The following is a 27,565-nucleotide window of genomic DNA, read 5'->3' as shown; positions in this document are numbered from 1 at the left end:
TGATCATAGCCTGTTCCTTCCGTTAAATTACTCATGCCTAGCCTCGGTTTTGTTATTTTTTTCCTTTTGAGAGAGATCTTTTAGTATATGTCTGTGTGTTCCTGGGTTTACTGCAATTAATTTAAGGATGTTCAAGGTGATTCTCCAGGTTATCAAAATCAGGGTAATACCATGTGCTGATCAGAAATGGCATGACAAGAAATCTGCTTTGTTATATTGTGTCCTGGAGAAATTTATTGTCAAAAAACCCTGTATCTCTGCTTGGGCCAGCTCCATTTTTCTGGTTGACAAAACAAGTCAGAGTTCACTTCATGCACAACACCTTGCTATGGTTTAGCCCCAGCAAGCAACTGAGCCCATACAGCCACTCACTTGTTTGCTTACCCCAGGGGGACGGGGTAAGTAGTGAGAAAATTATACTACTACAGAGTAGTAGTGAGAAAATTCATGGGTTGAGATAATGACAGTTTAGTAAGTAAAGCAAAGGTGCATACACAAGCAGAGCAAAATAAAGAATTCATTCAGCACTTCCCATGTTCAGACCATCTCCAGGAAAGCAGGGCTCATATGTGCAATGCTGACTTGGGAAGACTCTGAACATCTCCTGCCTCTTTCTTCCTCTCCCCTCTTTATATGATGAGCATGATGCCATATGGTGTGGAATATCCCTGGGGTCAGCCGGGACCAGCTGTCCTGGCTGTGTCCCCTCCCAGCTTCTTGTACAGCCTGCTTGCAGTAGTGTGAGGAGAAGAAAAGGCCTTGACTGTGCAAGCACTGCTCAGCAATAGCTAAAATGTCCCTGAGATATCAGCACTATTTTAACCACAAATCCAAAACATATCAGCTACTATGAAAAAAATAGCTCTATGCAAGTCAAAACCTCAAGCCCACCATCTAAAGCTCCTATTCATTTCAAAGGTATCATGTTTTCAGTAAAAAATGCTGCACAAACTATTTTTTTTTTCTAATGGTGTCTTTTATTAACTTATTTTGAAATTATTGAAAATATTGAAAATAATACTTTTATTATTTTGAAGTTAATGTATGTCTGTGGGGCTGCTCCTTAAGGATTTGTTTTTTTCTACAATAGATTCTTATTTTACTTTGAAACTTACAGTACATCAGCTTTTAAAATTGGAAATTCATATAGCTTTTTAACTCTAATTATAATCTGCTGAACAATTAGATCAAATCCTGGCTGGATAATATGGCTTGTGCTCTATCTGTATAACGTTGGCCTTGTTAACATCCTTTTATTTTGCTAATTTATACTTCTGCATGCCTCAGGAGTTCCTTAATCATCTCTTTTAGATTGCAAGAACTACAATGAAACTTTTTGTTTTTCATAGCTTAATTGGATGCTCTGTTAGCCTGCAAGGGGAACTTCTCTGTAGATGGTAGAAATGTCAAATAACAATGTTGCAGAGTGAAATACCCTGAATTAAATCATTCTCCCCATTACAGGCTGTGGGTTATTTGTCTTTGGGGTATTATACAGAAACATCAAAATATTTAAGAAATTATAGTATAAATACTTGGAGGGAGCAAGCAACATTTAACACAAATTGATAAGTGTAGAACAAGAAGTGCTCATTGGAACTTATTTTCTGTTCCCAACAGCCTCTTGTAAAGTTTTGATTTTGTGTAGGTATTTACTTTCATCCTATCTATCTTAATACCCCCTAGTAAAGGAAAACAGCTTTCTAATAGAGTTCAGAAATTATAACATATAAAATAATTTCAATAGTGCATTTATTTATACTATAGAGTACTTACTATAAAGAAAAGTACAATGTAAGCTTACTCAGATAGCCAATTAAATTTTGTAGCAATTACTCTTTATAGCATAGGAGTATATGTGTTTTTTATATTCTATCAATTTGATTTGACTTTATGCTAATTTTTTTCCTTTCTATCAATTTGACTTGAATGTATGAATTCTAAAAAGCTATTCTCCAGAACATTTAGCTTTAAAAAAAAGATTAGTCATAGTAATAATGGCATTAAAATGTTCTCTAAATAATAAAGAACCAAGAAGTTGTATCAGCAACAGCCTGAAGAAATGTCCACCCTGAGGTGGACAAATGACCTCCTTTCCAAATCCTCAGAGAGATGGGAACTAAGGAATTTTATTATTTTCTGATGCATATTCTTTGAGTATTTTTTTGTATTTAGGATTGAGAGGCATGAGAACCTTGTACTTACTCTCTACATTTTAGAAGGAGTACAATGTGATTTGCTGGTGAATTTTATTTATCCAGACTTTTTGCCAAGAAAAGACATAAATAGGCATAAATTATATCCACAGCCATCAGTCAATATCCATTTCTAAATGATGCTATTCTTCTTTGTCAGAATCCCTACCTGACTTCTTTTTTACTTTAAATACCTTCAGCCTCTTTCCTTGAAAATAACAATGAGCTTACACTTCATTTACACTTATTGGTACTAGCTTCCATGAGAATTGTATTTTGCATCCATGGATGACTACTTTAAATCCTTTGTTAGCAGTAATACACTGCAAACTGTGCTGCATTTCTTTCTGCATTCCAGGAAGACCAGCTCCTTTTTAAAGCATTGAAAGATTTTGGACTAGACACTCAGCAGCTGTAGTCTGTATTCCCCATGAACTGCAGGGGTCATTGCTCAGAATGGCAGTTACTGGTGTTTAACTTTCGAGTGTTCAACAAAAACGCCAGATTCTTGGAAAAATGCTTAAATGAAAAGAGGTGTTTGTTTACTTGAGTATGAATTTCGAAGTATGAGAATTACCTGATAATTTTCTTCCAATCTGCCTCTACCATCTTTCTGAGCTAAACCCTATCTTTAAGTAAATGAGCATATTTGATTCACAGGATGTGAATTCCCTATGGAGGAAAAAATGCTGAAGCTTCCTCTTGCTGTTCTTGGGGTTTTTTGGGTGTTGTTTGTTTGTTTTTGTTTTGTTTTTTTTTTCCTTTTCATTTTTGAAGAAGTCAACACCTGAAAATGGGAATGAGGAAATCAAATTACACAAAAAATTGAAAGGGAGAAAGAGTTTTTTTATTGCTGAATTGAGCTTGGGGAAAATAATTTATCAATCCCTTCCCATCCACTGCAGATGAAGCTGATGAGAAGATTTGATTAGAAAGTACATGTACATTCATAAAGGAGAAAACCAGAAAAATTATAGCACTAGCAGAACCTCAGCAAGAAAGAGTAGCTGTGGAATATAAGTAAAATTGCAAGTACAAAATTGGATATACATCGTTACTAAAAGTATGGGAGTAAAATGACACTGCTTCATGCCTCTTATTAAATGTGTCTCCATTTCTGCGAGTTATGTTTTACTATACAAGTCGCTGGGTTCAAATAGAGTAACTACATTACACTTGATACTTTATTACAGGAGATTTAAAGGTTGCCTAAGACATTTGATCAAAAACATCTACAAGTCTCCTAATTTCCTATTGTAATCCTACTTTTTTTTAAGAGTTTAAAAATCCTGTAAGTGGTACATAAATTTAATCTATATTTTCCTGATTAAAATCATTGCTGCCACTCATTGCTGCCACTCATTGCTCCTTCTGCATCTCTAGCACTGCAAACAAGGGCTTTGCTAACACCACAGTGTTTTGCCTGGACCAGTGTCCTGGGTAAGGCTAAGTTTTTGCAGTAGCTGTGAGGGGACAGAGCCTGGAGCCATGTGGGCATGGCTGAGAACGTCATTTTATTCAAAACCATCACATGTCATTGCCAGGGGTGGGAGAAGAGAACACTCTCTTTTGCAAATGGTGTTCCTTCTGATGGAATAAGAATGGCAGATGGGGAAGTGGTTGGGGTGGGGTGCCACCGGCTGTGAGTCTGGTCAGGTTGGGCTGGTGAGCATCTTGTGTGTGAGTCACCCTTTTTTTGTACACTTTTGTTATTGGTATTGTTGCAGTTGCTGTTTCCAGTACATTGTTCTCATCTCAACCTGTCATCTTTGCCACATGCGCCTCCAGTTCTCCTCTTTGGAAACATTTTGCAGTCTCAGTCAGGGATGGGGAAGAGTGGGGCACTAAATTGGGGAGTAGCATTTCTAAACCACAACACACAGGCAGACAAATGGTGGGGGAGGAAGCTAATACTATGAAAGTTCTAAGTCCCAGCTCTCAGACTTGATGAACATGTGGCTGTGGATGAGACCTCTTATGCTTTAGACTCTTATTCTATCCTAATTCTAATGAAATTAATTAATAAATAATAAAAATGTTTCAGGGTTATTAAATTTCAGCACAAATTTTTAAAATGGACTTACAAAAAACCTAGAGATTTGTGCTAAAGTTAAATAGTTATCTTTATGGGGACTGTTGTGAATATTTTGGATTTTTTTGCTTCACTTCTATTTTTGTCCATATGATTTCTTGTTTATGAAATTAAGAGTATGAGGTCTTGCAAGAAATGAGTTATCAAAGTAACATTCTGCAATTAAAACCTGTAGATAGTGTTCAGTAGGACAAAATATTGTCCATGTTTTCCATCCATGTAATATTGTCTCTGGCCATCACAAAAGCTCATATGTCTTAGTCCCTCAACAGCAGGGGAATCAGCCTGGTATGAAGGGCAAGGAATGACAAAGTATCTTTTACACAGTGCTGCCCTGCTTGGAGCTGTAAAACTGATAGGTAAATGAGCTTTCCCCCTGTGAATACTTAAGCCATCAAATGCATTTTAAACTTTACAGTATATGTTAAAACTATAAGGTTACTTTATGTAGTGCTAGAAGAAATCCTGAGTTTCCCATGTTGTTTAATACCACATAAAACACAGGAGGAGGTAAGATAATAATTCTACATTTTATAAAGAGTAAACAGGATCTACTAAGTTTCTCTTTTGAGAAAAGCCAGCTCAGGGAGTTCCTATGCAGTTTATATTCAAAAGGAGGATGTGCACAAAAATTTATTTTTTTATCACTGTAGTGTGCATATATGCCCAGCTTATGATGGGACCTGCAAGCAACGAAACTGTGCATTGGTTATTTTGATTTAAAAGAAAATGAGGTCCTAATTTACCTCTAAAAGCCATCCAAGTTTTACTCAGCTCTCCCTTGCAGCTGCCCAGGTGACTCTTACTTTCTTTACTGTTAATTCAGTGTTGTACTTAAAAGGAACAGTCCTTCTGTTTGACAGCTGAGATTTGATTTTTACAGAATTAGTCTTATCCCCTGAAATAAAACAAGTTGATTTATTTGCTGCCACAGATAAGTCAAATCATCTGGCCACATCTTCTATAACTGTTAGTCAAACTGTCAGACAAAAATTCAAAGAAATCTCAAAACCATGGTGAAATTAGACGGAAAAAATAGCCAATTATTCTTGATGTTAAGAAGATACTGAATTAAAGTATTGCTTACATGCTATTAATTTTAATATTTAACATCAATGTACTTTTTCACTGTTTCTATAGTTTGGTAAACACCCATTACCACACTTCATGCCATTCTCATTGATATGTGGTTTCTGACTGACACAAAGTATATGTGTTTTTCTGAAATGGTCTAGTAACTTCTTACATATTTCCGTTATAGTTTTTGTTTTTTTTTAAATTGTCATCATTGTATTATAAATCATTTTTATTTACTCAATCACTTTTTTCTCATATTGATTTGATTATATCTTGAGTGTCAGGCTCCCAAAAGAAATGTGTGTATATGCTTAAGGGGAAATAAACTCATCTTTACACATTGTCTTCCAGAAATGTCGTGGTGTCATCATTGCTGTACTTGTAATGGTCAATGGGAATAAGCCAGGCAAAACTTTTGTGCAACCATTTAACTGAGTGATCAAACTATGTCAGAATTGAGAATATTCATAACTTTTGGATATGAAGCCCTTTTACAGGACAGGATCTTGCTGAGCAAGATTTATGCCTGTGGTTTATATATGCCTTTCCCCCTTTATTCTAAAATCGTATTTTTCTCTCTTTGGTATGTTAAAAAATGTTAAATATTTTCTGTTATGATCTCATAGAGTACATGGGAAATTCTGGAAGTCACAAACTATCCCTGGAATTGTGGATTTGTTAGGTTCTTTGGGGTTTTCTCTCTCCACATGCAGACCCACATGCTCACCCAGGTGTATGTGAGTTTCATGCAGCAGTACTTTAAGCTCTGTAAGCCAAAGCTTTTCTTTGGATTTGTTTCTCATAACTTGTATCTTCTGAGTTTTTCATGTGTGAAAGCTATAGATTGAATTGCTGGCATTATTATGGTATTATTACATGAAAACCACTGTCCTGGCTGTAAGAAGCAACCTACCTTGTCTTGAAATAGAACAAGTGTTCTCAAGTTCTAGAAATGAAATCAAGAGCAGCAACGATAATCTGTGCTGCATGGCTGGCTGGGTCAGGGATCTCACCAGCAAAAGCCTGAGGGAAGAGGACAGTGGAAGCAGGGTTGTGTCCTGAGACAGGCCCAGCACTGGTATGGGTGGATGGAGCTGTGGAGCCGGGCACAGACCCACATCAAGGCTGGGACATCAGCAATGCTGGTGTGAGCTCCCTGGAAAAGCCCTGAGCCCCAGCAGTCAGACTTTCTTGTGAGGATCTCTTGGGGTGTCCAGCCTGACACCTGAAACCTGTCACTAGCTGGGCTGTGGGCCGGTGGGAAGCATTGCAGACTTGTGACCATGACTAAAGATGCTCTGAAGAGATTTAAATAATACTCTTTGTAAATGCCCAAACTCCATTACAACAGAGCTTTAAATCTCGGTAGTATTAAATCACCTTTATATGCGGATGTGTTGGATCAGTTGGAAGAAAATACTTTGACTGCACAACTCTACCCTGAAGTCAATGTACTTCAGGGCAACCTTTATGACCAGCTTCTCTGTACATTTGTATTTAATTTACATATGAGAATGCCAGAAGTACTTTGCCCAAAAGGAATCTGTAACTTTGATAAGGAGATCTTTTACAACAAAGACTGTCAGCGTAGTAGTGAAAGAAGAATAATGTACCCTTGATTCCTAACAATCAATCTTTCAACAATTGTATTTTTTTGCAATTTTCAAATTTGAGAAATTTAGGTATCTACTCTGTATATTATTTGGATTTCTCTCTGTGAATTCTTTGACTAAACACTTATAATTATAGATAAGTATGAATACAAGAATGACACGGCACTGGTACTTAGATGCTTCAAATAAAGGACAAACCCAAAAGATTTCTGAATCTCAATCACAGTTTCTAGGAAAAATATTAGTAATTGTGAGATATAAAACTCAAAATACTTTATTTTCAAATAACATGCACTTTCATGGTGCTTTATTTTGCTTATAATTACACATCTGAAATTAAAATTCTGGAATTTTCTTTCAGATTTTGATACATCACATAAGACCAAGAAAAATGGCTGTGCTCTTACCTACTCTAGTCAGACACAATTGTTTAAATTATTATGTTCCACAAGAATAGGGTTTCCAAAGTACATTTAGTAAACTCTTTTTTTTTAGGTCTTAGTGGAAGTATTTTGAGGAGCAATTCAATGTGTCGTAGTTTTTACAGCTTTATTAGCAAACCTGTTTTGCTTCACAATTTAGCATCTAAAATAAGTTCAAACAAACTCTAAACCTGATTTTCCAACTGTCAGAAACCGTGAAGATTTTTAATACATAAAAATGCCACATATTGGAGATACTGAAGGGGCACTTAAAAATTTGAAGTATTTTGTTGGTTTCATAAAGACTTCTTATATTGTTGGGATGTATTTCACAGCCAGCCTTGGAAACACATTAAAAATTTAGGTGAATGATGAAGACACAGTATGTGTGTCTCTTGAGATGTTACCTATCACCTTGCTCTTTGTAAATTGAAAACTGATTTAGCGAAAAAGAGCTGCTGTGATTACTGAATGAATATAAAGCTTTCACTTCTCTGTCATTTAACAGCTGGCAGATTACAGAGCTGCTTTTTGGGGAGAAAAATTAATAGCTTAGTGTTAGCAGAGAGAGATACATAAAATCACTTTTTCTCCCGGGGTTTATGAGAAGCAAATTGATGTGCCAGGCTACATCTTAGACTGGTAGTGCAGCAAGAACTGGTACCTTTCAGACTACAGAAATCCATAAAATGCCCTAGGTAGATATTCAACAGGTTAACATCTCCAGGTGACAGAGTGGTATGAAAGCCTTATGGGGGGGAAAAAAAGTGTATTTGATCTATTTAAGTCTTTTGCATTTGCGTAGATATGATCCTTGCTATCAGTACAGTGCAGATTTTATCCTTGCTTCTTTCTTTCATATCCTTTGGGGATATACTTTTAGCTGATTTTTGATTTTCTCTTGTTTGGATATTTAAGCAGGTGGGTATAGGCGTACAATGAAAACAAACCCCAAAAGGTCCTCAGTTAAGTGTGAGAAAGTTGTCCCATTCCATCAGAGATGGCAGCAGAGATAATTTCATGATTTCTCCCCTGTGTAATCACTGCAAAGGGAAAGATGGACTTAGTGCTTCTTCCTGTTCACTGTGGGATGTATCATAGAACTATTAATAAACTAAACAGGAGCAAAGTGCTGTCTAACAGATAGCCAAGGGTCCAAAAGTGACCACCATCCAAAAGCTTAGTTCCATCCACCACAGCAGCTGCTGATACTCCTTCTCTTCCTTGCGTGGGATGAGTGAGCAGTTGATACAGGTGCAGTGTCCTTGTCTACAGCAGAATATACCCCCTGTCAGGACATGGGCAGAGGCACTGACAGCCATCTATATTGTTGGATGGTTTATAGCACAAGTTTTGTTTGGGCCAAATAGCACTTTCCTGAAAAACTCTTAGGAATGACTCAGAAGTTGGTACAGCCTGGTGACTGTTCTGAACAAGCAATCTGGACACAGCCATCCTGTTTTGCAGGCTCAGAAAGTTTAATAATAATGTGCCAGCTGGCCTCAGTTCCGTTCAGTTTCAGTGTACAGTGTAGTCATCATGTCTCCTTAGCCTGATAATGACTCACTTGTATGTGAAGTCTCTGGAAGTGCAACACGATCTCCAGTGAAACACAGTGTTCTGGGTTTTTGAGTAGGAGAGACTTTTTTTTTTAAGATTTAGAGAACAGCTTTACCCCCTTGCACACTTGTAGTACAAAAACAAACATGAAATTAAGGAGTTCTGTGACAATTTCAGTATTAAACTCTTTCCTTGCTTCCAGTAAATAATCTTTTAGACAAATAATAGCAGACAATCTTATTTAGCTGCACATTGAACAAGTATTGCAGTAAACTTCCTTTGATATGGCATCAGCCTCACAGATGGTTTCATTGTTTAAATAGCCACAAAACTAATTTTGCTGCCAAAATTGTGACAAAACTGAGATGTATGAAAATATCTTCTGGTGTTCTAGATGCTGTTTTGTGCTTATGGTTAAAATATACAAAGACAACCAAAGTGGACAGAATGTCATAGTACATAAAAATGTTGCAAAGAATTAGTGAGTTTCTTCTCTTTTGATTTGGAGGTTTTTTTCACCACTTTGATGGTGTTGGAGTCCCACAAGAATGGCAGAGTTGGAGAATGCATGGAAATTTTTTAATTGTCTGTCTGTATGTGCCAGATACAGTCAGAATCTCATAAGAAGAGGTAGATGAGAATTTATGTCATCTCCAGATCCACATGGTCCTGAGAGTTCGTCCTCTGCAAAATAAGTTTTGATTAGACCATTATTGAAAAAATAAACTACAAATTAGACCAGTATAGACTTTATTCAGGTGCAGAACATTATTTGTGTGGACTCCAAATGGCCAGTTGTGCAAAATGAGAGTAAGATGTAAAAAAAAAAAAAAGGGAAGTTATGATTTGTAACTACAGGTTAGGAAATCTTTGTTCATTAAGAATCATTATGTTCTAACACAAATCAAATTCAAGCCTTAGGAGACAAGTGCTTTAGAAATTTCAAGGGAAATTTTACACCAAATGTTCCAGAGGAAATGTCTAGAGAAATCTGGCCACTCACTGCCACTATTCAGTTCCTTGCAAAGTTATTACTTTGTGAAACAATGTTATAGGTTTCACTCTCAGCAATCTAATTCTCCTGGGAACAAACACAGGTTGTCATAAAAAGACTAAACTTTTAACATTTGTGGTTTAATATTTTTATTTCCTTTTTCTAATTATGCATTTAGTTAAAGGAATATAATGCGACTTTGCCACTCATTGTCTTTTAATATAGAATGCAAACAAAAAGAAGCACTTTTAACACTACAATACTTAATTTAGGTTTGTAATGGATTTAAGTAACTTTACTCTAGATTCCTGCTTCTTTGTCCCATCAGTGCAGAAGGATATTTGGCAGAGTGGTCACACATAATGGACATAGGCACATCAGCCTGACGTGAGTCAAACTTGAGGGCTTTTGATTTCTCGTGTCAAAACTGACTACAAGATAATTCCCAAAACCAAAAACCACTTTAGAATGGATTTCCATGATGGGCCAAAGATCATTTCTAGAAATAGCACATATTGTCACCTAATAAATACAGGCTAAAAATATGTACTTACATGACAGAGATTTCAGAAGTTCTAAAAATGCTACTTCATTTTGCTGAGGAAAAAAATTAGGGAAAAAAAATCAAAATCAATTTAAGGTTTTGTTATTTAGTCCCTAAAATACTATATTTTTTCCAATTAATTAGGATATCAAGAACAACATAATGTGAAATTGCATGTTTTGGATTTTGGCCTTCTTTCTGTTCCTGTTTCTCCTCTCATTTGTCCATGACCCCTTTCACCAGGTATTTGTTCTACTTACCATGTAAAGAATCTACCTCATAGAAAGTAGATGCCATTAAGAAACTTTGGATTATGGCTTCATAATGTAGTTCATTTTGCTCTCTGAACTTGCTTTCTTCTTGATGCTCTTAATTCTTATTCCCATGCTGCAGCTGACAAGCATCTCAGTGGTGTTACGCACTGCATCTTGGTCATCCTGACAAACATGCAATTGTGTGTGTGTTGGAGGGAGATTTTTTTTCTTTTCAAACCCAGATCAATTCTTTTCACTTATTTATAAATTGGGTAAGCCACTGTAAGAAAAAAGAGACTAGCTCAAAGCACTGAAAATAAGCAACAGAAAATCATGTTGTTGTGTTAAAACAGAGGTTTGGTGGCAGAATTTGCTGTTTTAAAGAGCACTCTCTTGGCTCACCTTGGCTGGTTAAATAGAAAACATGTGTTGCATGTTGTGAGACACACACAACGTTCCATTTGGGTCCACAAAGTGCGGCACATTGAAATGTATGTTACTTGAGGACTTCCCAGGTAACATACCATTTATAATTCTTCTATAGCTGAAGCTTTTGAGATAGCAAATTCTTCTCCTGCCCTTATACTGCTATTTTTCCATTCAGCCAGAGTGGTGAGCATGTTACGTGCCACCCTTGTTAAAGCGTGAGCCTGTAAATGCTGACCAGACAAAAGTCTTCCTAACTCCCATAGCTTGCAGATGCCATATCTGAGAACAAATGGGGACAAAGTTGAAAAGACACTGCTGAATTTCTCTTATCACAAGAATCTCTAACAATGGCAACAGAACAAAGTATTGAACAAGGAGAGGAAAAAAGTAATTCAGCATTCCTTCAGGAAACTGGAAGGGCTTGGACTGCAGGGGCTTGAGAACTGCAATGCTGTCATTCTTGTAGAATCCTGGTTTTAACCTGTGTGCAAGACAATTCTTAGCACTGACTAGGGACAAGGACAGGACAGAACCTTTTTTCCTGACACTGTATCAGTAAGGGATGTGAAGAAAAATCAGTGGGTATGACGTTTGTTGCCTACATTTTCAGAATTTAACTAAAGGTCCCAATTCCTTTCATTTCCAATTACAGGCACAGACAAGAGGCTTGTATGACATATTAAATTCCTGTTAAAAATTTGCCTCATGATTGTTAGCAAGATAAAGTTTCAAGTATCTAGAGGCAATAGAATGCCACTTATGAAAGTGTTAAGCACAAGAGAATGGTTCTGGAAAGCTTGAGAGAGTCCACAGTCCAGCTTTGCTAAAAGCCACCACAGTGGGAGAAGTGAGGAAGTGCCTGTGCCAGAGCAGGGAGATTTTGTAATGAGGGACTTTTTTGTAATCTGAATAAACAGCCAATCAATGTGAAAGAAAAAAGAGAGAAAGAGAAAAAGAAAGGGTTTTGAAAGACTATTTCCTTACTTTAATTAGTAATGAGGGTCTGCAGACATGGTGGCAAGCTGGTGTTAGCTGAAGATAAGCCTCTATTAAATCATCAGTAGTGTATCTATTACTGAAGCTGATATTGTCCAAATTTAATCTGCCATTGCTTCTTTTCTTGTCTATCATTCCTTAGAGGTTTTCCCTGACCTCTAAGTAGTTACCCTTGAGAACAGATATGTGGTTCATGAGTCCCACAGTTTGTAATTATCGAATAATAGAGGAGATTAGACACTTTGCATTAAGCTTTATCTGTTCAGATTTAAAGATTTTTTTCTTCTTGAATGTATTTTGCTGAAACAAAGAATTTTGATTATATTTAACAAGCATCATTTGGAGTGTATCTACAAGATTTGTATTCAATGTTATTGCAACTTTTAAAAAAGAGTGGGCTCATGTCTTATTATCTTAAAATTACTGTCCTTTCCTTATATGGCAGGTCTTAATAATTCAAAATCCAATTTTATTTAGCTGCAATAATCATTTCAGAGAGTCTTGGGAGCAATAGAGAGAATATCTGATTGTGAAATATCTTTCCAAATCTCTTTCCAGTTTTTATTCGCAATTCATCTGTACAGTTGTAGTATGTATCTTGTCTTGCCCTCAGTAAGTGTGATATTTTTCTTTTGCCTTTGTTATGCTACCCCCATTCTCCTCTCTCCATGGAAACTACCCAATAGTTTATTTTTCCAGTAAGAATGCATCTCATTTCAATCTCCTTGTAATTTGTTCTCCTTTTTTTCCTAGCCTTGCCTTCAGCTGGTACAACATTTCTTATGACCTGGTGTTTGCCTTTCAGTGTCTTCATAGTTACTGCATTTTAATCTTCATTTCTCAGATTGTGTAAAAACCTTCCAGCATGCTCTTAAAAGCTCTCCAGCTCTTGATCACTTAAGGAGTCCTGCTCTGCATTTGCTTTATGTTCAATTACTCTAATTTGAACATGGGTAATCAGATTTATATGCGGGTCTTCACATAAGGTCATAACAGTTTCTTGTACTTACCTGTTTGCTTGATAAGTACCTCTTTTAGCACACAGAGATATTGTTTTTACACTCATGTCCCCAGGCCCTTCAAGGACAGGATGGACTTTTTTTTTATGAATGTAGGTCTTTTGACTAATGAAAGCCTCAAAAGTGGTCAGGTTAAAAATAAATATCTTATTGGATTCATTTGTTATCATACCTGAGGTGATGAACTAGAGATTGTCTTCCAATTACATTTTTGTTGTTGACAGCTTGGAAGCTTGATGATGTGGAAGGATAGTTGAGACCTTCTTTGCTAAAGGTCTTTCTCAGAATGCAAAGAGCAGACACTGTGCATACTTCTGACGATTGTACTGACAAACTGGAAGACAGACCATAGACCGCACTGAACATTTTAGAGGAGATGGAAGCGCATTATTTTGATATTTTTAAGAAAATTACTAATTACTTTTGATTTCTGATTGCTGGCAAAGTTTCTGTTTATAAATTTTGCACAGCCTCAAATACTTTTAGAGCCTTTGTCTGGACTGTCATGCTCCACTTGTTCTCCTCTTTCAAGAGAGATCTAAAAACTCCTAATATTGCTTGCTGATCTCAGTTCACCTAAGAAAGTGTGCAGTACATCTGCGGCAAAATAAGTATGAGGAAATAGAAAGTTTTAGCTCTAACTTCAGATTGCCTTTGCACTTGAGAGCTTTCTGGCATTGTTTGTATGATATTGACTTTTATGATCTTATAACCAACAGCAAGACATTTATTACATAATAAAAGTGAACACACTAAAAATAAAATCCATCAATCTTTGGTTATTACCTGCAAAAGAAAATTAAAATATCAATCTTTATGTGAAAGATGTATTAAAGTTTTAAAGGTGCTGTATACTCCTAAATGATTTTCATAGCTTTCAATCCAGTATAATTTTGAACATCCTTAGAGATGGACAGACACAATTGGGTAAATGCTTGTAAAACAAGAAAGCTGTATCTTTCAAAAGTGATACAATTTAAGCATTTTATCTAGCAAATATTGCAATGGTTCATGTATGCACAAATACAGAAATTAGCATGTAACAGGAAAGAAATTTCTTCTGATCTTGGGACTGTATATAAATAAGATAGCAAAAATAAATCTAACAGTTTTATTTCTGTCAGCCAATAAGTCTGGGTGAGTTTTTGTTTTGTTTGTTTGGATTCTTTTAAGAAAAAAATTGCAATTAGGCCCAACAAAGACAGTCCAAACAAAAATGTTGCCAGCAGAGAAAGAGAGGACCACATTGGATGCTGCAATAGATAAGTATCTGTGCCATGTAGACCCTTGAACATTGCATTGACACCTTGGAGTGTAAATATGGCTTAAGTATCAGGTATTCCATGAACTTGCACTTTGTATATTTTTGGTTTTATGAGTAAACTCTTCCTTCCCCTAGAGTAAACTTGGTGAAATCCATTAGTTTTTTTATGAAATAATTTTTAAGGAGGAAGTAAATTTGATGTTAGGTAACTTGCAGACTAAAGCTTTCACAGGTTAGTTGTGTCTCTGCGGGTGTGTGTTTGTGCACATGTGCAAATGACAAACAATTTGGAACTACCCGTCTAGCAGTAGATTCTGATCATGATTATTTGTAACTCTGGAGTTGAGAAAAATTTCCTCATTTCCTTTTGGAGTGAATAAAGGTGAAATTTCAGTGCATGATTGACCATTAGGAACTCCATGTTAGCTCTTCCAGTCTAATGTTGAACTAAAAGTTAAAACTTGGGAAAGATAGTCAGTTTTCTGAGTAGAGACTTCAGTTTCAATGCCATTCTTGCAAGAAAATTTTGGTTTTTTTATCTCCTATTTTTGAGCTTATTGTGTTCATTTTTTATGAGTATAGTAATTACCTTCCTCAAAAGCTGTTTTCTTCTTCTGTAGCTGCAAATACAGTTGAATGTGTCTTCTATTTATGCATGAAATGGTAAAATGCAACTTCTATTGTAGCCATGTGGACAGGGTATTGTGGGCTGTGCCTCATACCTATTGAACATCTTGACATATGCCCTGAAATTTTCTGAAACCCTAATTTTCTCCACAAAGTTTCTGAAGTCCCTCCTAGTGCTGTAATTCCAAAGCAGCCATTGGTATCAAAGGACTATCTCATTTCCTCCTAAGTTATGCTTTTTTCTTTGTGTGTGGTTTTGCCTGTGGCCACCAATTTAAGGTAATGCTAGAAAACACTAGAGGACTGTAATAGAGGTACAATGGAACAGCAAAAAGTCAGCATTTTCATCTGGCAAAACTTAAGGGCAACATGAAAAACTTTTCCAGCCGTTTCAGTAACAACACGAAAAATAACAAATATAATATATCCTTGGAAAGTCACGTAAAGATATTGAAATAAGTGGAGGAAAAACATTTAATTAGTTCCTTTTCTTTCTTCTTCCCACTTCCTATTTTTCCTAATTGGCATTCAGCTGCTTTCCGAATTGCTGCTGTCAAGTTCCAACTACTGTGTGTGGCCTATATAAGCTGAGCAACTGGTTCACAGAAGGGTGAAGCTGACATAATTTTAACTGACATAAGCAGTTTGAGCTTTTTGCTGCTAAGGCCTCTAGGCGATCTTTGCAATCTAGTTGATGATTGTGACATCTGAGAGAAAAAAGAAATCTGTTATTTCTCCTGAAAATTATTGTCAGATTGGGCCTCTGAATACTAACTTCAGCAAAGGTTGGGAAGTTAATTTTCATAGTTTTATAACTGGTTTCAAATCCAGATGTCTTATTCATGTAACAATTAATCGGAGTTGGGCTGCGAGAGACCTCAAATCCATCAGGATTTATCAGAAAGTATCTTTTTTTGACTCAACTTCTTAAACCAAAATAGAAAAAAATATCTTACCAAATCAGGACATTACATTGCTGGTACCATGATGCCACAAAGTGGCAGTGGCAGAGGGACTGCTTGAAGTGAACGCATGAAAAACTTCAGGCATTTCTTATTGCATATTTACGGACTCTTGCATCCTAGGGTGAAGAACATAATAAGAAAACTTGGGCGAAATAGTCCTTCAAAAGTTTATTCATTCCAGTGACATCTACCATTTATATTTTGGTTTGGGGTTTTTTTTATTAACAACAACTGTTTAATTTTAGGTTGTTTCTCTGTTATGATAAATCAGAAAGATGTAGATGATGAAGTCTATAAAAAAATGAAGGAAACTCTTTATAAATGAAAGCAGAGGATTACTATGTTTAAGGTGCTGTTAATATTCTTTCAAGTGGCATGTGTTGCAAATAAATATAGATTTTAACCTTAGAGTCTTGAACAGGCTATATAAATAAATAATCTGATACACACCACTTAAGAATGAGTAATTTGTTAAGTATGAATTTATTTAATAACCTTTAATTGAAAATTCATGTATCACCAAGCTGTCATTTTTCTACTATTTTGTACAACCCTGCTATCTTGTAGCCTTTTGCATCTGTCTCATAATAAATATTAGCATTACATTTTAGCATGTAAATTTTAATGGTTTGAATGGTTTTCTGCAAAAATTAAAATGTAGCATGCACAGTTAGTTTGAACAGGAAGTTAAACCTTTGGCATTTTAGATCATTAATTATTTTCGTTATGGATTTTGATTATGTGCATTCGTTAAAAATTTATTCTGTCTAGGAAGAGCAAGGGAGTGTATGAGGAAGGCCTATCTCTTAGCTCAATTTCATTAATAAATCTTAACTAATAAGCAGTCCTACAGATTGATCTGTGCTAGGAAGTGAAGTCTGTACAGGTTTTTTTGTCTGTCAGAGTGGTGAAGATAGACATTCTACTTGAGGAGGAAATTGGAGAAAGACATCCTTGGTTATCCCACTGTGCATATTTTTGCTAAGACTAAATACCAAGACTACAAAAATTATTCTCCACACGCTGTATTTACTTTTTTTTCCAAAATTGGAAAGGACTTGGGTTAAAAAAAAAAAAAGGATAGGAAGCATGGTGAGAGTGCATGGTGAGAGCACTCTAACGTTAGTTCTGTATATAAAAAATCCATTCTCTTAAGTGCTTCAGTGTAGTATAGTTTATAATAGTTCTCAATACACAGCAAACATCAAATTATTTAATGAATCAAGAGCCTGTGACTGCAATCTTATTGACAGTAGACCTCAGTAACTCTAAAGACAAATATGGGTCTTTTACTGAAAATTTGGCAATGAATTGAAAGCTTGATGGATGCATATGATAGGTTTGATTGACTAGAATCCTCATAATCCAAAGATTAAACTATTTTGTTCAATGTTAGGAACCTTCAAAGGCTAATTCATCTTAGGTCTAGACTAGAAACAGTAAAGCCTGCACAGATGAAACTGTGTCTATCTCAATGTAGTTCAGTCAAAGTTTTAGAAAAGCATATAAATAATGTAGTTGAATGCTTGATCTGGAGAAGTGGTGAAGTCCTGTGAACTATCACATGAATTATTGACTATGGCTGTCATTCTCAGATCACTCATTTTTTACTGGGTTTTAGGAGGTTACGGTAAAGTGCGTGCCAATTTCGGGATGCTAAGTACCATTTTCTCTGAAGTTCTTGGCAGAGGTGGTGGTAAGAAGACGCAGGTAAACATATCCTAGGAGACTTTAGAGACTGACTTACTGCAATGCAGTTTCAACAGTTAGCCAGTGGTAGTTGTTATTTGTATGGCAGATGTAGATTTTCTGTGATGTGTTTCCTTAAGAATGCAGTTTATCAGAATTCATAGTAGCTTTGAATAATGATTATTTTTATTTTTCTGATAGAACACCATCCTGTAAAAATAAAAGCTGGCTTTTGATTTGTATAATTTTTTTTTGCTGCACGCATCAGATCTTTTCATGAAACTACTTCAATCTACAGCTCTTTGTAAAAATGTTTTGATTAGAAAATAACATAAAAACTTTTTGTCTCAAATCCAAGTATTCTACTGTATCAAAGAAGGTAACAATTTTTTTATTTTTTGACTTGTACTGAACAACTGCTTGTGTTAACCTATCATGACTAAGGCAGCAAAAAGGGGAAAGTTTGAAAAGAGAGAGGTAGCATTTTCAGTAGTGCTAAAATATGTAATAATATACAGCAATATATGCTGTAGCTTATAATAGATAATAGTTTTCAGCTTTTTGGAATAAAAATCACTATCTTTATTCCAATTATTTTGATATTTTATTTTATATGTAAGCACTTTATTTTGTATGTAATCTTTCTCATATATGTGAATCAAGCAGTGACTTTTTTAACAATGTCAGTGAGCACATCCAAAGAAATAATCTATTTTGTTAAATCTGCTGAAACAGTATGAAATAATCCAGGTATCATAATGTGTGCTTCTACCTTTGATAGCTATTTACAAAAAACCTTAACTAGTTTCCTTTATTCAAGAAATCTTAGATCTTTGATCTGAAATGTGTAGAACATATGTCTAACTCATCATTCATTAGATTCTTAGGTGATTTTTGTTTCCTTGCTAATATTTATGGAATAATTTGGTATTTTTATAATGAAATAATGTTGTAAGTGAAAGTGTTCTTGCTTCTAATTTTTTTTATCTTTATGTTTCTTGACATTTTCAAAATTTTTTTTATATAACTTGGTTTGTAAATTAAGTGTAATTACTATCACTTAAATGCTACTGTGACTAACTGAGTAGTGAATTAAGGGCGTGCATTCACTAATTGAACTTACATGGTATAATGGGACATAATTAGTATTGATATATTGATATAATGCTTTGAACCATTCTGAGGACATGTTTGTATTGAGTAATCAGCCTCCTCAACATGCAGGTTACAGGTTGGCATGGTTATGTTTGTTCTGCAGATAGGTAAAGAAAAAGAGGAACTATGGAGTGAAAGAATTTGTTCATTGAACAAATGTGGCTTCTGAAATGATACCTGAATTATATGTGAGCTTTTCAGACCACCATTTCTTTGATGAACATGTTTCTCTTCTGTGCTCTGTTCATGATGCATTTTAGTTCCCTGCACTTATTTGTTCTCCTCTAAGGGAAATGAAAGAATTTTAATTTGTACGACTTTAGTGAAAGGAACTGTGTGCTATTAATAACTTTAAAAGAACTTTGAGAATAAAACCAATTGAATTTTCCTTCTCCCCTACACACATTTTTGATTTTTTTGTAGGTGAAGGAGTATCATCTTTAAGATGATAACTTGTTCAGACAACTTCTTTCAAATAACTTATAATTACAAATGGTAGTAAGTTTCTCCAATTAAAAAATGTGTCCATTCATATTTTCCCAATGTCACTGCTTAGTTCCCTTGATGTTTTCTGATTCTTTTAAAAAATACTAACTTAATTTATTTTCTAGAACATGAGCTAATATGAAACTAAGAAGAAAATCATACTTTTTTTCTATACTTGAGGCTTTAATTTACTGTCAGAGAAAAATTTATTATTGCATTATTTTAAATTGCTCTTTTCAAAACCTAAATGAAAACTACATGAAAGGCCTTCTACTGCCTGCACCTAAAATTATGTTGTATGAATATCTTTGCAATATTTATAAGGTAGAATTAAATAAACAGTTCTTTCACTCCATTCAAAGAAAATCAGCAGGATATGAAGAATACTTTTCTTTTAAATAGATCTGTAAAGAACTTCATTGAAGGACTGTTAAACCAAGATCTGAGTTTGAAATTAGCTTTGAAAATGATGACATCTATTAAAAGATGAAATGTTTTGCACAAGTATATTCCATAACCTCATTTCACCTTGTTTGTATAAGGAATCATGTTAAAAAAAAAAAAAAAGGGAACCAAAACTGAAGCCAAATAGTTACATATAATTTTTGGACAAGTATTATTATTTCATTCTGCAAAATTTAACTGTAGTGTATTTCATTCTTTCTTTTGGCAGTATTACCTAGTCATACATGTGGCAACCCAGGAGAAATACCTAAAGGAGTACTTCATGGAACCAGATTCAACATTGGAGATAAAATCCGATATAGCTGCATCTCTGGTTACATCCTCGAAGGCCATGCCATGTTGACATGTATTGTGAGTCCTGGGAATGGTGCATCGTGGGATTTTCCTGTTCCTTTTTGCAGAGGTAAAAAATAAAGACATGAAATACCTTTTACATACAAACAGCAGATTAAATAAATTTCTTTTGAAGTGGTTTTATCCCCCCTAAATTAAAGCATACTAATGTACTGTCTAAAAATTGACACCATTTAAATTGTAATAACTCAAGCAGTGACACTCCAGAGTTTGCATTCAGAGATGGATATAATCTACTCATCTTTTTTTCTTTCTGTTTTTGTGGGGCATAGCTATATCAATTTGACAGGATCTGGCCAGGAAAAAAGCTTCAGTGATGTAAATTTTGAAGGGTGGTCCAGTCCCTTTGAGTCCTACTCCTGTTTAGAGCATGGATAACTTCAAAGTCGTGTCAGATTGGTCAGGGCTTTGCCTAGTAGAAAATTTAATATCTCCATTTAGATGAAGATTCTAAAGTCTCCCTGGAAACCTGTTATGGTTCCCAGCTGCCCTCATTCTCACATACAATTTAAATTAGAATTTTACAAGTTAAGTCTACTTCCTCTTCTCCTGTTGTGGGTCTATGAAAAGATTCTATTTCCATTCTGGAAGTTGTTTTATCCTAACTAAACAGTGCTGTTAGATTTTCACATATCCTCCACTTGTCCAGTCTGAAAAATCCTTTTCCTTCATCCTCTTGTCTCACACACTGTGTTCTTCAGCATCTTGAAGTTTTACCGGCCATTCTCTGGGATTATTCTAGACTGTCAGTGTCTCTTTTGTGCTGAAGGCCCCTAGGTTGGACAAAGCATTCTAGATGGGGCCTCCTAAGTATCAAGCAGATGAGCTCTCTCTCTCTTTATCTGCTGGCTGTGCTCTTGGTTATGAACCCCATACAAGGCAAGCTTTCCATACTGCAGAGTTGCACCATATACTCAGCCTGTGTTTCACCAGGACTTTGAGTCCTTTTGTCAGAGCTGCGACCTAGCAAATAATTTCTGCATGGAATGATCCTGGTCCAGGTATAAGACTTTGTATTTCTGTTTTGGAATTCCATGAGATTTCTGTTATTCTTCCAGCTTGTTAAATTCTGCCATAAAAGTCTGTCTGAATGGCAGTCCTGCCCTTCAAGATATCAGCCCATGATATCCTGTTGAAATCTGCTCTGCTGAAGTCCAAGGTGTTGATTCTATAAATTGCCTTTTTCATTTACCTCAAGATATTCAGCGAATGGTTGTGGTAACCACAGCTGCTGTGACTTATCTGAATGCTCTTTGCTCATAAATCAAGTTGGTCTGTCCAGTACCTACATTAAAAAATGTGATATCAGGTATCTTGTGCATTTGCATTGCTTGCCCTCTGCTATGCTGCCATCCCTAGAGATGCTGGGATGGTTAAAGTCTCTGATGATAACCAGACTTTGTGTCTGGGAAACTTCTAGTACTTTAACAGTTTTGATCACTGCTCAATCAGATGACTTGTAGCAGATATTCACAATAGTGACCTCTCTCTTGACTTTCACATCTCATTCTAACCTACAGGAGCTCAAGAGCTGATAGCCTATAGTGCAGCAGAGAGAGCTCTGTTAATTCAGGATCCTACTTCGTGTAAGGTGCAGCCTCTCCTTTCCTTCCCGCATTTCCTAAGAGCCTGTGTCTATCCATTGGAGCCCTCCATTCAGGTGAACTGTCCCACCACAGTTCTGTGACCGTATATGCACTTTCAGTTTGTCCAGTGTGCATCTCACGGAGCACATTTTTGCATACAGGCACTTGAAATGGCATCATGTTGCTTTGTGAGCGGGAGGGAGAGAAACATTCATTGTCTTGTGCCCATGACTTCTCCCCTGGGCCTGTTCTCCCATTTGCCTTTAGGTTTTGGTGTTTGCCCATGACAAACTCTCTTCACCAGGTCAGCAGAACTCTTGCCCTGTTCAGCCAGGCAGATCCTATGTCTCCCCTCCTGTCCTCATTCCTTCAAGGGGACCCTGTGATCGAAGAGGTCAAAGCCTTCTTGCCCAGCACCAGCTCCTTAGTAAAGTGCTGTTCTGCTGGAATCTGATGCTTCTACCTGAACTTTTGCCCTCGTATTAAGGAGAACCCCTCTTGTCTCCTGTGCTGTTCAGCCTGTTCTCATGCCCTGTAGACACCCTTTGCTGCTGCTGTTGCCACTCCCTTGGCAGTATTATTGGTTCCCATGTGGATGAGCAACAAAGGGAAGTTGTTTTATCCAGTAATGGTTACTTGTGACTGAGGGCTCTTGTATCATAATTCCTCACATGGAGGAAATATTTTATTCTTTTCTGTGCTCCAAAAAAATTCAAGGGTCACTAATCAAAAAACCCAAAGTATTTTGGTCAGGCCTGTTTTTGTCCTTTTAGTAAGAGGTAGCAAACGGGTGTCAGAAAAATAAACATAAGTTCATGGAATCATCAGTGTCTACTAAATATTTCTTATATTTCTGCAGATACTGTCTGTTTTGGCACTATTTGCCTGCATGCAAATATCTTTCACAAGATTGAAATTCCATCCATAGTTTTTAATTTTATGAATTTAACCTTTTAATAAAAAAATCAAGTGGGATCCTAAACCTCCTGCAGATCTTACATGAAATCCAAAGAATTCTGTGCACAGTCTGAGAAGAGATGAAGATCATAACAGAGAAGTTATTTAACAGTTAATGACTTATGTGAGCTAAGCCATTGCCTCAGTGAATTTTTAGAATTCTAGTGGAATGTGGATTTGATGAGAGATTTTAGACATTTCTTATTTTATTTCATTTTATCAGTCTGGAGCATATGCCATGAGGTAGCCCTTTGCATTCTCTATGACTTCAAGCAAGACATGTTCCCCTATTGTTCCTCTGAGAACCTTGATCTTTTCCATGAAAGCGTCTTTTGTTACAGTTCTGTTTCCAGATTATATTCTTTTTTCTTGTCATCATAAACTAATTTCATGGCACACATTCAAGATAACATAACAGAGTTAATAAAGCTCTGAGGCTTACTAAGAAATCATAACAGCCTTATTCTCTGTGGTATGTTTCTTTCCCTAGTTTTGCCGATACTGAAAAAATACTCCTTTCTGCAGTTTTGTGGCATAGTAATTCCAGAAAAATTAAGAAGCTGGTGTCCCATAATTTATACATTGTCTACCTGTATAGCTGCTGGTTTTGCTAGAATAATTCCTAGTGGATTACTGTCTCCTGGAAGATATAGACAGCATTGACTCTTGTCTTTGCCATTTTGTTTCTCTGGCTGCTGCTCAGTTTCAGAAATTCTCCTTTTAAAGTATAGCCATAGGGAGAGTGGTGGAGCTGGACTGTGCTGAAGGCTCATTGATGGCTTTAAATGAACTCTGAATAGAAATGAAATGAGTAAATGAAAATTTTAGGAAATTTAGAGAATTTTACTGTCAAGACGTTTGCTTTTTTTCTCTTTTTTCTCTTTTTTTTTCTTTCAATAAAAATCATAGATCCCCCAAATACGAAACTATCCCCAGAGAAAAGTTCAAATGTAAAAGATGAGACAATCCTGAAAGATGAGTCAATTATTAAAACCTAGTCCTGTTTTTTCATAAGGTAAATAAGAGCAACTTTGGACTTTTCAAATATTATAAGAAAGCTGGGAAGTTTACTTTGCATTTCTGCAAAAACACTGTCTAGGTATTTACAAATACACTTACCAATTATACTTTTGCATACTTACAAGAGTATTCAGAGAGAATCAATGCCCGACCTATTTCCTGTTAATATGTTTTTTTTTCCTGAGAATTAAAAAGTTCTTTGTTGTCTCAATCTCAGCTACAATAATTGTGTCATCCAAAACATTTGCCTTCTTTGTCTTGAGGTTGAAATACTGTGCAGTACAATCTGAAACATTTTAAAAGTTAATTTCATTCTCTTCGGTAGTTCCACTAATAGCTGATTTATGATATGTGACTACTTCTAAATGAACTTTGTATAATTAGGTTCTCAATTCTCAGTAATTTTGAGAATCCCTAGTTGATTATAGTTGCATGAGTCAAGATTTTTATGAAGCTAACATTAGGAATACAAATTGGATTAGCGATATTACAATGGTAAGCTTTTTCTCACAATAAAAATAGCTGTGAAGGAAAGAACATGTAATATATTATCATTAAAAACACACGCATCTATTAAAAGGAAAATAAAGAAGACAATAGAGTAAAAAAGATCCTATATCAGAAAATTCCATAAGGAACAAGTAAAAATTAATCAGGTTTCAGATTTAGGAACTATTTTTTGAGAAATAGTGTGGTCAAAATATTACATGCACACACACATACATTTACACATATATTTATGTATGTCTAAAATTGAAAAAGGTATTCCTTGATAATGGAAGGAAAAAGAGTCTGTGATTCACTTAGAGTAAAATAAAACTGAATACAGAAACACACAGCTGATGTTTTTGAAAAAAATAGCAAAAAGAAATTGATGATTTTGTTGTTATCCATACTTTCTGAGGTTGAGAGCAATTCTGTTATAATTTCTTTTCAGCCTCTGATGTTTAGACAAATATTGTTTTATAAGTTTAAGGAAGAGGAAAAGATCCCATATTTATCCATGTTTACAATTATAAAAAATTAAAAAGGAAAATAAAAAGAACACTTTCCAATAATTTTGCTTACTGGTGTTACATTACATGAAAAAATGAGAATATTTTCCTTTTATCCACCCTATAGTCTCTATTTCTTACACTGACATAGTAGATTCCTGTCTGAGCAATTTTGTTCACTTCCAGAATAATCTGATTTGATGCAGCATTTACATTGAGATGAAATTTGGAAAAAGCCCTCATTGTAACTAGTCAAATAAGAAGTTAGAGAGTGTTTCAGGAAAAGCAGATAGGAAAGCAGACACTAATTTCTTACATGGTAGTGCAGGACTAGGAGATCCCACCCAAGAGATTGAAGGACACAGATACAAGTAGTTTTGTATATCTGTATGTGTGTGTGTACAGATATATATTTACACACAAATCTCTCTGTATTTAGATGTTCTGGTTCTAGCATGTGGCAGTAGGTATGGCGGGACCTGATAAAAAATGAAAAGATGCCAGGTCAAAGCTTGATCTTTGAAATAAGGAGCCTGGAAGCTGGGAACAAGTGAAAAAATGAAACATACCTCTGCTATGTTTTCAGCCCAATGAAAACATAGCAGAGGTATCCAGAATGATGCCAAGTTGAAGAATGGAAAACAAAACTTCAGCCTGACCATAAGCAATATGAGCAAAGTTAAGATGGGAGAAATATTCACTTATTAAAATGAAAATCAAACCTCACAGGGAGTCATAAAAAGATGGATTTGATAAATGGCCCTAGAGTTCTGAGAATAACTGCATTAAATTTACTATTTTTTTTTTAAAGTGAAGTTTTCAACAATCATAAATTTAGTCTCACAGAATTCGGCCTTTTCTCTTTTTGCTTTAAAATTAGGAGCTTACTGTTCATTTGTTGTAGACTGTTACTTTAAGGGATCATTATCGACTTCAAAAGCATATTGTCAAGTGAAGGATAATCATTTGAAAACAGTTTAGGATACTTACATGAAAAAGAAGATAATATTTACAAGATATCCTGAAGACTCATCTTTTATTTTTTGGGAGAGAGGGTAAGAGATTACTGCTGATTAATTTTTGAACTTCTTAATTTAACTGTCTTCTCTTAAAACCATGTTTTTGCATAAAAAATGTGTTAGAGTTGGAGTTTTGATTTTAAGTTTGCTCAAGTACAAACTATCAATTCAGAAAATAACTTTTCTGTCAGCATAGTAAATAAATAGTCCATGGCTATTTCTGTATTATTTGAAGTATGTAACTTTTTTGACTAATAGATCAGATATCCTGTCCAGAGTGAATGGAGAAGAAATAAGTCTTTATGATATAACAAACTGATGTGATAAGATGAACAATTAAAGGTTACTAAATAAAGCAAAATTTTAACAATATAAAAAAAACAGTGCAATATTACCCATCTGAGTCCAGTATTCTCAGGGCCCATAACTGTGCAATGACCCCACTGAGCTCTGCTTAGATCAAGCTCACTGGAATCTCAAAGCTAAAATGTTCAAAGTAGTGCTGCAGCTGAAATGGTTGCCCACAGGTCCCTAAACAAACTGCAACACAATTTTTGTGTTTCTATTTTGTACATGTTATTAGCTTCATGAAGGAAATATGATAATTTAAAATATGTAAAATAGATTCTGTTTTGCTAAACCATAATAATTTCTGAAATTTTAACCTACCTCCCCAAAATTCTACTTAGAGAGCAATCCAAATTATTTTGAAGTGCCCTTTGACAACCATGTAGATAGAAATAAAATTAATCTTAGATGCATGGTCTAATGAGTATTTAATTTATGTGAAGTTGATCAACAGCAAGAGGAGAAATTGAGAAAGGGAGGCAAACTGATTAGAGCACTTAGCAGAGAGATGCAGTGCATTTGGATTCAAGTGATGATAGAAAAAACCCCAAGCAACTTCTAGCAAGTTTCTATTTTTTTAACACAGAAAAGAAGCAGAGGTGTTGGCTTTTACCTATTCAAAATAAAGTCTGTAAAAACCTAAAATAGTAAGGAAGATAAGGAATTAGAGGTGTATATTTTGATGGTTAAATAGCTGTCTGCCTGTTGGAATTAAATTAGATAAGTGAGCTATCAGATGAATGCATAATGCTACGCTATTGTAACACTGTGATGTGTTTGGTCATTCTGAATCTGCAGTTTAGCAGCTTGACAGTTGGCAATGACATATTAAAGTTTTCTTTTACACTTTTCATTTATATAATATGCGTGTTTCTATGTTTTTGTCAGTAAGACATTTTAAAATGGTAATTTTCAAGTCCCATTTTAAAAAAGCTATTACCAAATTTTTCATACTAACCTTTTTGAAAATATACAGAGCATGTGCTTGTGAAAGTAATCATTCATCATTATTTCATAGATATGTTCTCTGTGCTGAAGATTTTTTTTAAATGAAGTACAATGATCTTCTTTCTCACAAACTACAGAAAAGCACAATTTAATAAAGAATTAAATACATTGTAGAATCATAGAGTGTCTCAAGTTGGAAGGGAGACATAAAGATCCTTGATTCCAACTCCCTGAAGGCTTAAAATTAAACCACATGGCTAAGAAAGAGCAATATTGCAACGCTCCTTGAACTCCAACCAGCCTGTGCCATGACCATTTCCCTGGGGAGCCTGATCCAGCGACTGGCCAGTCTCCCAGTGAAGAGGCCCACTTTTCCTAGTGTCCAATCTGAGCTTCCTCTGACACAGCTTCATTCTGTTCCCTTGTGTCCTGTCCATGGTCACCAGGCAGAGGTCAGCATCTCCCTCTCTGCTGCCTGCCTGGAGTAGTTGC

The 27,565-nt window shown here is 35.5% G+C and overlaps 1 protein-coding gene across 1 annotated transcript in view; it reads left to right on the top strand.

Moving 5' to 3' along the window:
- CSMD1 (CUB and Sushi multiple domains 1) overlaps positions 1–27,565 on the top strand; it is a 1,073,317-nt gene that overhangs the window by 524,394 nt on the left and 521,358 nt on the right. The window contains 1 exon segment of the mRNA XM_036380277.2: positions 20,055–20,249. Coding sequence (XP_036236170.2) covers positions 20,055–20,249 — 195 coding nt within the window.

This window comes from Molothrus ater, chromosome 3 (assembly GCF_012460135.2).
Source record: "Molothrus ater isolate BHLD 08-10-18 breed brown headed cowbird chromosome 3, BPBGC_Mater_1.1, whole genome shotgun sequence".
Classification (NCBI taxonomy): Eukaryota; Metazoa; Chordata; class Aves; order Passeriformes; family Icteridae; genus Molothrus; species Molothrus ater.
The sequence above is the reverse complement of the archived record's forward strand: the minus strand, read 5'-3'. Positions and strand labels throughout refer to the sequence as shown.